At 36.2% G+C, this 12870-nt stretch overlaps 1 protein-coding gene across 1 annotated transcript; it reads right to left on the bottom strand.

Annotated features, from left to right (window-relative positions):
* Positions 1 to 108: 108 nt before the first annotated feature.
* tmigd1 (transmembrane and immunoglobulin domain containing 1) lies at positions 109 to 8063 on the bottom strand. Its single transcript, XM_053478917.1, has 6 exons — positions 7892 to 8063; positions 7527 to 7619; positions 4400 to 4675; positions 2424 to 2708; positions 396 to 499; positions 109 to 247 (listed from the first exon to the last, which is right to left on the bottom strand). Exons 2-6 carry the CDS (start codon positions 7597 to 7599, stop codon positions 230 to 232), a joined length of 756 nt encoding a protein of 251 aa, XP_053334892.1. The 5' UTR covers positions 7600 to 7619; positions 7892 to 8063; the 3' UTR covers positions 109 to 229.
* Between the last annotated feature and the right edge of the window lie 4807 nt (positions 8064 to 12870).

Raw genomic sequence — 12870 nt, forward strand, 5'->3', positions numbered from 1 at the left:
ACCTGAGGCAAGACGACTTTCAGTGATTACTTTTTAGTGATCACTTTAGTGATTGTATTTTAGTACTTAAATAAAATAATAATAATAAAAATCAGATGTTGACAGTGATAGGTATTTAACGTTTTTAATTAAACAGAACACGTTATGTGGGAAGTGTTTGCTTCGTATATGTCCTCTTTGTGATTCTCTGTGCATTTGGCTGTAACACGATGGCCCACTTGATGGATCATCAGCCTTTTTTAAAGCACTGAAAGGGAAAGAAATATCACATGAATAAGAGCGAATAACAAAGAAAATAGGTGTTAAAAAGCTTCCTAAGTGCATCTGAATGAATCATCTCCTACTTTAGATTCTCTCAGAGCACACGGCATGTACTTTACTTTCCATTATTATACCTTCATAATCTTATCCAGCCGGGAAATGGCAGCCAGGAGCATTGTCAGGATGACCACCACTACTCCAGCTACTGTCGGCCAAAGAGGGAACTTCATCGTTCTGTCTGTGTTTTAGGAACAAAAAGTTTACAGGGTATTGTGGCTAGTTTCAAAAGATGACAAAACTTTGGCATTATGAAATAGTAAAGTTTTTTTAACATCCTAGCAGTATGAATAATAATCAAGGCTTTGTTTTGATTCATACATTTACATAAAAAATAGGTAAGTTTGAAATCGGTTCTATTCCTGTAATAATATCATTAAAATAATCCCTAAGAAAAAGTTTACAATTTAACCTAACTAACTACTAACTTCACAATTTCTCCAATCAATACATTTTGCTTTGTATTAAAGGTTTACGTTCTTTTTTTCTGGCCCAGAAATTAACCCCGCCCCCAAACCAAGATAGAGCTCCACCCTGTCTGTGAAAGAAAACTACATACATTATTCATATTTTATGGATATTTTATCATTATTTTATTATCCATTTAATTTAAATTGAGATATCACTCTTAAAACACGATCAGGAATCGATGTGGACAAATTCTTTACAGAAATAAACTTTACAGAGTGTCAGTCATTATACAACAGCAGCCACCCGCAGGCTGATTCTATTAGCCAATGATTAAATCTCCCTTTTTATATAAGAAATAGGACAAATATGCAAGTAAAATCTGAAACAATGTGTTGGTGTGCGTCACTGGGCATACTTTACAATGACATTTTATTGTATTCATATTTATGATATTTAACATCCATCACTTACGTCACATACATTGCAAACCTTAGTCTACAATAATACAGCATTAAAGCAACAACAACAACAACTGTAACTATCTTGTAATCTTATATCTTTTATCCAATATCCTTGTCCATAAAAACACCATTTCCTAGTTTGCTTTGTTATATTGCAACAATTTTCTGTTGATACAGTATATTGCACTGCTTACGAACTTTATTCTCTCTCTTTGTTATATTACTTGTTATAATAAACTGATTTCCTCCTTGCCTCCTTTATTATACTGCTGCCATTTCTTTTTTCCTTCCCAAAAACTTATTACATAAGTAATTATGTAATGTATTGAAAAATGCTCTATTCTCTCTCTCTCTCTTTTCCATGTCGAACACCGGCTGGCTGATGGCTTGGAAGAGGCAGGTGACCAAGATGTGGACAACTTGGGTAAAAGAAAAAGAGTGACTGGCAGTAATTTATCTAAAACATTAGATCCAATGTGATTTTGATTTAAACTGTATATGAGTTACATTAAATCAATTTTGTTGCTCTTTACATAAGGTATTCTAGAAAGCTTTAACCAGTAACCCAATGGAATTGAATTGTACTGATAATACAGTTATTCCAGTATTATAACAGCGTGAATGAATTAAATTTCATGAGGTGATAATAGAGGGTAACAGCATTATGACGTTAAACTATATGCATCCCTCAGCATAACACGTGTTCTAATAATCGTTAATTCTTTCGGTTGCAGCATGGAGGAAAGCACTTCTGTATGTTGCACGGTACTAGAAAGAGGAGAGAGCGGCTGCCTGACATTGGCTGTTATAATACTGGAATGAATTTAAAACTACTTTCCCCCTGGTTAATACCACTAACTGTCAGTCGCCGGCTCCGCGGGTCGCGGTTAGCTAGTCTACCAGTCACGGATGGATATGTTTTGGCGGAACAAAATAACTGGTTAAATAAACAAACAAATCATATTTTGTTTATCATAAATGGTGTTTGTGGAACTGTTGTATAAAAGCAATGTCACGCTCAAAATCGTGCTGTTGTGCTGGATATCAGCGCTGTAATATCTTCGGTACTCAAGCCTATAACCGCATCAGAGCCGTGCTGATAACCAGCACAACAGCACCATCTCTCATGTGATATTCCTTAAATACAGCGAACATAATACATGAAGTAATTCTTATCAATTTGCTGCATTGAATATACAGGCACGAAACTGATGATTTTATAAAGACACGAACCTACAACGGTGACATTGAAGCTCTTTTTGTTGACCCCGAAGACGGTGGAGTTGGCCTCGCAGCTGAACACACCACGATGCTGGTTCCGGTTAACGTTTGAGACAGAAAGCGAAGCGGTAATCCCGTCGTTGCTGGTCTTGTAGTTGCTAGGAGAAAGGTCAAGAAGGATGTCGTCCTTCTTCCAGACTACAGTTACTGGAGGATAAGCACGAACGTCACAGGACAGAACGGCATCACTTTTCTCCTCAACGTTCACGTCTACATTCTGTCCTAGGGTTGGAGGATCTGCAGGAGATAATAACGTTGACGTAAAGTCCTAAACATGGCACTGGATAGGTTTTATCCATCTTATAAAACAGTGTTGAATTCTCATTGACATGATAAGCTACATTTTTTATTTTTCATCTAACTTTAAGAGAGAAAATAAAAGTGAGATCAGTCACGGTATGACACTGATGCTTCTAGCCGCTATAGCATCAAATTTTAATTCACACACACATCCATAGGCAGAGCGACGTGAATTGAAATGCTTATTATGTCTGTTTTGCGCAATAAAATAATATTGTACTTAAAATCTCATTTACATTAAAGTAAACTGAATACTATGAAATAGGAAAAAAATGTACAGAAATGTACATAAGATTAAAATTAGCAAAGAAGAAGCAGCGGTATGATTCTCATGATATAAAGTGCAGCAATGTAAATATATATATATATATTGTATTATTAATATAGACTTAAGGAATAGTTCTCCAGGCTTCCTGAAACCTTTTTTCGCTCTTATTTTTGGCAAGTTTTTCAGTCCTGTTTCTGTATCTGAGCAGTTTTAAAGAAATGTTTTTTTTTTGTTAAGGAACACAGTGACCTCTCTCTCATTACTGCGTTCAAGATTGCTGGAGCCTTTCCTAGAGGACTCAGGGTACAAGCCTGGGTGCGGGCACGCTGAACAGGGTGCAAATTCATCTCAGGGCACACAACTTTAGAAATGCCTAGAAATTAAGTTTGGAAACTTAGCCTAATCTGCATGTATACCCAGAGGGAACCCATCAAGCATGAGGAAAGCATGCACACGGAACCAGGACCCTGGAGGTGCAAAGCCACAGTGCTAACTCTTACACCATCGTGCCACCAACAGTATGAATCATCCAAGCATGAAAAAGCATCTAACGTAAGACATAAAATGGTGAGAAACAGGTGCAGATGATCAGGATGGTGAGTAGTATACTGCTGATGCTAAAAGCTGAGTCGTTGCTCTTGTGGCTTTTGCACAGGACTTTACCTTCTTTCACATAACACTAATTACCATCCCAAGACACACTGGTCCAGCCAATGTTAATAAAAGTAATCCAGTTACTGGAAAGCTGCCCAATCTGGCAACGCTGCTCGGTCATCTTTGCGTAGGCTGACGTGGTAATTTTTGTAATTTATTTCCAGAATGTCAGAATGTCCTTCCTTTTCAACAACCACCAATCGAAAGATATGTGAGCTACAGAACATCACTATGCAAAATATTTAGGCAATTTGCAGCCTATCACAGTAAACACTTGTTCCCATTTCTTTAATTCAATCCTTATCATTTAATTTCATTTAATATAAAGAAATACTGTATATGAGGAAAAAGGGGGGGGGGGTCAAGACTTTTGCACAGTACTGTGTAAAAGTGATCATTATGTTTTAAAACATTAAATGTAACTGTGAATGGTTAAACAGCATTAAAATGTTTTGTTTGTTACAAAAAAAGTAATTAAATAATAATGACTGTAACGACTTCCTGTGTTCTTAGAGGAATAAAACACTTCAAAATGTTGCGTTACAGGAAAATGATCAACTATAGTGTGAAAAATACATTGTTTTATTTGTTATTGGACGATATACTGAAACCAGTGTAGAGTTTGTGTTACCCACACACACACACACACACACACACAATGCGCCAGAAATGCGATCAAACCCTCAGGTTTCACTTTTGTACTCACATTGAACCTCTAGTTGGATGGAGTCTTTCACATTAGCGTTAGACTTTAACTGACAGGTAAAGGTGACGAAATTGTCGTCTCTGTTGACTGGCTGCACACACACGTGGCTCGTGTTGAATCGGTTTTCAGCTTTCAGACTCACTTCCCGGCCATTTCGGAGCCACTGCAGTTGTTCTGCCTGAGCAGAGTTCTCGACTGTGCAGGTCAGAGACACGGTCCTCTCTGGCTTGGTTATAACAAACCCTCCGTTTGTTGGTGGGTTTGACTGAATGGTGACTGATGAGTTTGAATAAAACAGAAGTTAGATAAGGGTTAGTAAGCATTGAGAAAGACTGAATCACAATTTATCACAAATTATAACTCTAAATGCCAATAGGAGAAAAATCCTAATAAGCTTAATAGGCCTAATAAGCTGCTCTGGACTCAGTAGGGACGGTGGACACTTCAAAAAATACAGACCATTGAACAAAGACTCTAACTCTGTACTATTTATACATACACTTGTACAGTACTTCTCACTGTACAAGTGTATGTATAAATAGTACAGTGAAACCTCGGATTGCGAGTAACGCGGTTTGCGAGTGTTCCGCAAGACGAGCAAAGAATTTTCTTAAATTTTGACTTTGAAAAAGAACAAGTCTTGGTTTACGAGTACAGAGTATCACGTATCACGCATGCGCTTCTTGTTTTGACAACAAGCGTCACAGTGATCACAACTGAGCCATTGTTTTTGGCTTTGGAATTGTGGGTAATCGTCTCCCCTGCTGGGTCTTAGTGTGCATCTCTTACTGGTATAATCACGTGATACTCTGTGCGTGTACTGTTTACTGTAACACCTTGACCATGTGTGTGTGTAAAACATATTTTATTTTGTGTCTGTATGCATGTGTGTACAGCGCGCGTGTAAAGAAAAAAAAAGCCTCATTAGAGAGGTTAAAGATCCATTTTCTCTCTCTGCTCGAGGCTTAGCCTGCTCTTTGTCACACTCTTTCTCTCCGCTCTACACAGAAACACTGCTCTGTCGCGATTCTTTTCAAAGGTAAAGTGCAGGTTAATTTGTTTTATTTTTACTTTACAGCAGAGATTCCGTTAGTGTGTCGCTCAATCGTGTGTCACTAGAGAGATTTCGTGTTTATTTTTCCGATAAAACAGTGTTTCAGTTGTGTGTGCGTGTGTGTGAGAAGAGTGGAGGAAGGGTAACTATGTAAGACGAGAAAGGGGGAGAGGGAAGCTTACTTTAGCTTCACACACATATACACACACACAGCGCCTTTGCGCACAAACAGAAACACTTACCTGTCGGAATTAATTTTTTTATGTAAAGTGCAGATTAATTTGTTTTGTTTTTACTTTAGATTTTGTGTAAATTTTTTTATTTATTTATTTTTTTGGGCTGTGGAATGAATAATTAAAGTTTTCATTATTTTTTCTGGGAAAATTTGGTTTTGGTTTACGAGTGTTTTGAAATACGAGCCCGCTTCCGGAACAAATTATGTTCGTAATTCAAGGTTTCACTATACTTCTGTGAACTTGGTTTATTGTATTTTATTGCATCCTTTTTTTGTTTCCTTTAATGTACTTGTGCAGGTTTTAGTTTGTGTTTCAGTTTGTGCTGGTGCAGAGCTGCAATTTCCCTCTGGATTAATAAAGATTTATTGTATCTTATCTTATCTTACTCACTCTCATAGTCTCTACCGCTTTATCCTGTATTCAGGGTCGCGGGGGGCATGGAGCCTATCCCAGGAAACTAACACAGGCAGGGTACACCCTGGACGGGGTGCCAGTTTTATCCTATCTTATCTTATCTTATCTTATCTTATCTTATCTTATCTTATCTTATCTTAGATCTAGGAAATTCTGTCATAATACCCCCAGACCACTGGGGGTGTCATGATTTTTTTGGTTTAATTGTGCAAATAAAGCAGACTTTACTAATTTTGGTATCATTTCTGAATAGGAATGATACAGTACAGTATTATGTATATCAGGCAGTTTTAGGTGGTGTAAAGAGAATGGTAACTGATAAAAAAATAGTCAAAATATCTAAAAAAAGCTGTGATCCTAAATGCAAAAGGAAAAAATGGAAAAGAGGAACAGAACCATAGCATAATTAAAAATAATTGTTTTTGCTTTAATTGAAGTAGAAAATAATGGTGGATTGGATTATCAGCAAGTTCCTGGAATAAGAATGTTGCGCTAACACTTTACATGGTAGCCATGAGAATCCCATGAGAAACATTTATTAATATCTATTGTTTAGTAAATATGTTCCTTTTTTGCTGTAACTGATACTGAAAAAATGTTTAACTGGAGTAAGACATAAGCTAATGTCACATTGCTGGCTAATTATGGATTTAATCAATACGTTATGTTAATTTATTTTTGGCTGTAACTGATATGGAAAAATAGTGGCGATTTAGATGCCTGTAACTAGCAAGGTTATGGAGTGAGGAATGATAAACTAGCATGCTACGTTTAGTAGCTAATTTTGGATTTATTCAAAATGTTATTTTTTTGTTTGTTTTATTTTGCTATAAATGAAATAGTGAAAATGTGACTAATTAGATAACATTAGAAAAGAGGACGTTAAGTTGCTAGCACTTTTGGATTTTGTCAGAATGCTTCGTTTTTTTTGCTGTAAATTAAATAGAAAAGAATTAGCCAATTAGATAACTAGCAAGTGTTAGGCTAACATGTTACATTGCTAGCTAATTACCCAAACAAGAATTAACCAATGAAACAATGTTTTTCCTTTGATTAATCCTTTCATTAGAATAATGATCTAATGGTCATTAATCGGGTTTATATATTTTGGCGCCCTGAGTTAACTGTCGCTTAGGCAAAATGAGAACTGTGAATTTTTTAAAATAGAGATATTAATGAAAAAATAGAGAAGATTAATTACTTTATTGTTTTATTTTTATTTAAGTCTTCTCTACCATCTTTACATGTCTTCTTAAATCTTTATTTTCATCAGGAGTTTGTTCTGTAATGAAAGAGAATTTCCCCACGGGGATCAATAAAGTGCTTCTGATTCTGATTCTTCGATCAGCTTACAATAAGGTTAGGTTAAGTTAAGATTAAGCTTGAGCTATTTAAGTTCTGTATATGATTTGAATTGGTTTACCGTTGGCACTGTGGACACTGCTGGCAAAGATGAGCGTAAGATGGATTAACTGGATTCTGAAGCAGATTCTCATGGTTATCGGTTTCTTTAGTCCTGGAGAATAAAAACAACAAGGAGACCAAAATGACATCATTTTCTCATGTTTTAACCATAAAGGTATCTACGTTAATAAAAGACTTTAATGAAACAGTTTGATGATTCCCTTGAACAGAACGTTTTAAAATTAACCAATAAACATAACATACATTACATAACAGCCTTTAGGAATTTTGATAAATTATGGATTGCGGGAGTCTTGAAATTGGTAAAATGATAAAAATATTATTAAAAAAACCTACAAAGTTATTTTTCGCTTCACTACTTACCAAGACAAGGCAATGATTGTCTCAAAAATGCTTCAGAGAATCCAAAGGTTGCACTGCAGAGGTTTTAAAAGCCTCCCGTGAACTAAGCAGAGCTTTATATTGAGCCAGCGAGATATTTTATAGCAGTTTTTCAGAATCACCACTCCTCTCCTGAGACCGTAACAGACCTTTTATAATGCTGTGCAAACACACTTAACTTGACTGATAGTAGGTGACACTTAAAATTGAGGCAGAGATCAAATACAGTGGACAAAAAACTGGGACAGAGAACATGGTTAACTATTCTCTTAATTGGCCAACTTTAATGAAAAGCTCATGATGAGTTAAAGCAAGCACCCACAGAACGAAGTCCAGTGTGGAGTGGGTCATAATTGTCTCGACTCTATATTAAACTAAAGCTTTTAGGTGAACTTTAAGACCTGATTTGCATATACGAGCCAGGCTGGGCATGCATTAGTAACCAAATGTGAAGACAAATTGGACACTTTAACTAAAACTGTTGCTTGGAAGCAGTTATTCATACTTTGGTTTAGAATATATGGCAGTGACCCATTTGGTGGTCTGAGCCAAATGATTCTCATCACTAACACTCAGACACACAGTGTGCAGATTGCATGGGACCAGGAACCAACAGGGAAGCCCTGGAGCCACAAAATTACATATAACACTTTAGGCATAAATAGGAACATCTGGGTTTGTAAATATTCCATATTTAGAAATGCTATGTGTGTCATATAGTATAGAACAGTAATTTATTATAAGTGTTTTGAATGCAGTCATTTGACATTTTACATCAATTCAGCAAAGACTCATGAAATCACTGTATGCATGCTGTGATCATGATCATCACACTCTACTTTACACATCATAGGTTTGTCGTGTTTTTCTCTTGTGCTATGAATTTATTCATTCATTCATGATGCTATGAATACATTTATTATTATGATCTTTGATTCATATGTCTGCATGTGTTAGAAAACCTATTGCAGAAATACAAAAACTGTCTAAAAAAATTAGTTGGAGCCACTAAAAAGACACAGGAGAGAAAAAAATTTCCTTATTTATGTAACAAATCTCAGCAGCGACTACATTTCCCCTCTCGTCTGTTCCAACCATTTAGCATCAGTATACTAATCAAACAGGTACACGGACTGGACTGAAAACGAAAGACCAAAAAATCCCCCAGGCAGCCTGGAGAACTATTCCTTAAGACTATATTAAAAATATAAAAAACATTAAAATTCACTTATACCACTTCAGCGGTGAAAATATGAACTAATCCCATAAAAATATACAGTTTAGCTTTTTTTATAATTAATATCTGTTTGTGCAGGTGTTTGTTTACATTAAGCAAGTAGCTTAATAGTAGCGTTTTTTAAAGTAAATTACTGTATTAAATCCGACAAATAACTGTTCATAACATAACTTTTACTTAATATTTTAATTTCACTTAGGTTGCGGAGAAACTTCTACTGCAAAAATTCTGTCCAGCAAATTATTTTGGACCCGTCCACAGTTTTATGCATCCGCAGTACGCTGTTAAACATAACCGCTCATAATGTCACTTCTAATGGAAGTAAATCAAATGAAAAGGTAACATGTGCATATAAATTAATATTAGCCACCATAGCATTTTAGCTAAGTTTAGCAAGTAAGCTAGCTGGGTGACCTTATGCAGGGTTTGTACGGTTATATACAGTCTCTCATCCAGGTTGCAGAACAGGAATGCTTTCTTTCTACATATTTTTCTCCTGCATTGTTCCTGTATAATTATAAGTTCATTAAATGTGTACTGCATCCTTCTCAGCACTTTCTAGTTTTCAGTCTTTTCTGCTGCCTGTTAGGTGACTTTAAAGAATTACAATAAAACCTGACCAACCATTTCCTCAACTCTTCAGCTTCAACGGCCTGCTCACTGTCTGCCTGCTCAGACTGTGAGTCGCCTTTAATGCCGAGTTACAGCTGACAATGCAGTTAATTTCTTTTTAAAATTTCATACACAAGCCTAAAACAGAAAAGATGCAAATTTAGGGAAAAATAAAAAAAGAGCACATTCTACACAAAACGGGGGAAAAAAATACAGGGGCACATGGAGGACATTAATTCATGTTTTTCCCCCTAGAGGGCACATATTTTTGAACACAGGAGCTCTTAGAGGGCATCTCATTTTCTTGTACTGTGTAAAGCGGAAACCCTATAGGGTGCTTCATTACATATTCTCAGATAGAAATGCCAGGCAGAGGGCACTTTATTACATTCTTTTGCACATAGGGACATCCTGGAGGGCAATTCATCAGTTTTTTCTTTAACACTCTACTGAGTGTACTCTAGAGGGCACTTTTGAAGCGTATTTTTGACCATGGGTACACCACTGTGTCCCTATCAGTGGGTGTAGGGGAGGAGTTTTAAAAAGTAGTTTTTGTAGTTTTTTTTGAATGTACAGGAAATGAAGATGGATCCCTTTAAGACTAATTTATTTATAAACTTATTCTGACTATGCAAATATTAGGTACATTATAGAATTATCAGTAATATGATGGATATTTATTGGAGTCATATAGATCTTTATGCTTGGACTTTAAATCAGTGCTTCACATCAGATCTAAGATGACAAAATTTATGTATTAATCTCATTTCAATTTTCCTCTGGGTTCCCTGATTTATATCCAACATATACCTTTAAAGCGTGTGCACGTGTGCATGTGTGTGTGTGCACGATGCCTAGGTATCCATTCCCAGTTTCCCAGGACTCCCAGTTTCCCAGACTGAGTGAGAAACTCAAACTGAATGAAATATCTCTCTGTAATTTACTATTTAAGTAAAACTTACATTTGAAACAGAAATTGGTTTAAAATGACACTTCACATGCGCAGGAACTATCCCGATCAATTATAAATACACATAATCTGCTGTAATTGCTCAAGGTTGCTTAATACTGCACTGATTTATTTAGTCCATCACAGCACACAATGTTCCTGCCACAGTGTCTATACCTACAGTGAACCACAACTTTTTGAATGATGCTATCATTATAATCTTTCAGTACAGTCTTGTTTTTTTTTTCAATTGCTCGACATGCAAGAGGTAAATAAACACCTACATATGAACAGTTTCCCAGCTAAATGAGATAAAAGGCATTTTTCAAACTTTGCAAATTACTGTCCACAGACACACCCGGCTGTCTTTAACAAAACATTTTTGTTGAAAACTACATGCTCCTTTTTTCCCCTAAGCTTTGAACTATCACTAGCGCTGGTTATGCTGCACCTAGGAGCCACTATGTACTTTATAATTCATGCAAGTAATATCTTTATGAAAGAAAATTCATAGCAGATAAAAAGTGCTACAACACACAAGAGACGTGAGATTACTTTGTGTACAAGAGACTTGCGTGTGTACGAAGTTGTTACTCAGTAAAATAGGTCTCCAAATGGGATTTCTGAACTGTATTAGAAGCCTGTGGGATCACAGATGTACATGCAATGGGTTGATGTCTAATCGGACGTTATATGGTACAATCCCCAGCTCCACCAGGTTGCCACTGTTGGGCCCTTGAGCAAGGCCTTTAACCCTAACTGCTCCAGGGGCGTGTATCATGGCTGACCCTAGTTACGCTGGGATATGCGAAGAAGAAATTTCACTGTGCTGTAATGTATACGTGACAAATAAAGGCTTAACTTACTATGGAAAGGTGCCATCCTTAAAAAGTGATCAGAAACTGGAAGGAAAAATTAGGCTGATGATGCTGTAAACCAAAGTTTTTTTTATTGTTTTAATGTGTCTCATGATGTTTTTTGTAATTAAAAGTTTTGTGTGAAACAGGACTCAACATTTTTTTCCTTGTACAAAGAATTTATAGTTTGCTAGATTTTCTTAAATGAAAACTCAACCAACGCTGTTATTGATACTAATTTGACTAATCTATCCATCTAGGAACCTCTGTAGTCCAACTAGGAGGAGGCCAATTGTGACCATCATTGTATTTATTCTGATTTTACAACGTTTACACACATTTGGGAACTCAAATCTGCATGTCTTTGGATTGTGGGAGAAAAGCAGAGAACCCGGTGGAAACCCATCAAGCACGGGGAGAACATGCAAACTCTATTCACACAGATGGGAATCGAACCTGAAACCTGGAGGTGCAAGGCGACAATGCTAAGCCCTAAGCCACCGGGGTGTTGATTCGTATATTTACATGATCAGGAACACAGCCACAGTCTAATTGATCAATTTGGATATAATGGATATAGAAATGGATATATCTCATTTTGCATGAAAATTGTTCATATTTTTATTCGAATATGTATGCACCAAAATGTATTACAATTTCGAGCAAGCAAGCTTTAGCGAGTAATCCATTTAAATACTTTAAGACATTAAGACTTTCATTTCATTGTTAATACTTTAGTACTTTCATTTAGTGACTTTAAGAGCAGCAACTCCCCTAGGCGAAAAACGCTGAAGTGTTGACTAGAGTGCTGTTTTCAACGGATCTTGGTTCAGGTCAACCAGGTCATGATGACCCTGTTCTTGTCTTACCCTTTTCTTTAAATTGGACAAAATTTTGGGAATTCTTCCTTCTAGGCATGCACATTAAAGATGGCTAATGATTAAAAAAAAAGGAGAGAAACAAATGGTCATGATAAAAATGGCAAAGAGATTTTAGCATAAAATTGTGGGTGACTATTCACATATACACTATTGCATGTCTGTTAACATACGTGTAGTCCTAGGATATTTAGTGTTTGCTTTCCTTTTGGCTTATATTTAGAGTTGATTATAAAACCAACTACTTGCTCTATTTATCCATCAAATAGTGCAACTTGTTTAGTGGTAGCTCAATAGAACTTATGGAGGAAAGATAAAGGTTATAAAGAGGGATATAAAGTATAATTTCCTGTGCCACATAATTCAAAGTGAAAAAAACATGCATAGACAACTATCTCGATAATTTAAAGAAAATTCTACATGTCATC

The sequence above is a fragment of the Clarias gariepinus genome, chromosome 19 (genome assembly GCF_024256425.1).
Source record: "Clarias gariepinus isolate MV-2021 ecotype Netherlands chromosome 19, CGAR_prim_01v2, whole genome shotgun sequence".
In the NCBI taxonomy this organism is placed as follows: domain Eukaryota; kingdom Metazoa; phylum Chordata; class Actinopteri; order Siluriformes; family Clariidae; genus Clarias; species Clarias gariepinus.

Bases quoted from the DNA above. Each gene is read 5' to 3' on its own strand.
- tmigd1 (XM_053478917.1), bottom strand. From the start codon at position 7,599: ATGAGAATCTGCTTCAGAATCCAGTTAATCCATCTTACGCTCATCTTT. The intron at 4,676-7,526 runs GTAAACCAATTC...CAAACTCATCAG, and splicing joins CAGTGTCCACAGTGCCAACG to TCACCATTCAGTCAAACCCA. The intron at 2,709-4,399 runs GTGAGTACAAAA...TATCTCCTGCAG, and splicing joins CATCCAACTAGAGGTTCAAT to ATCCTCCAACCCTAGGACAG.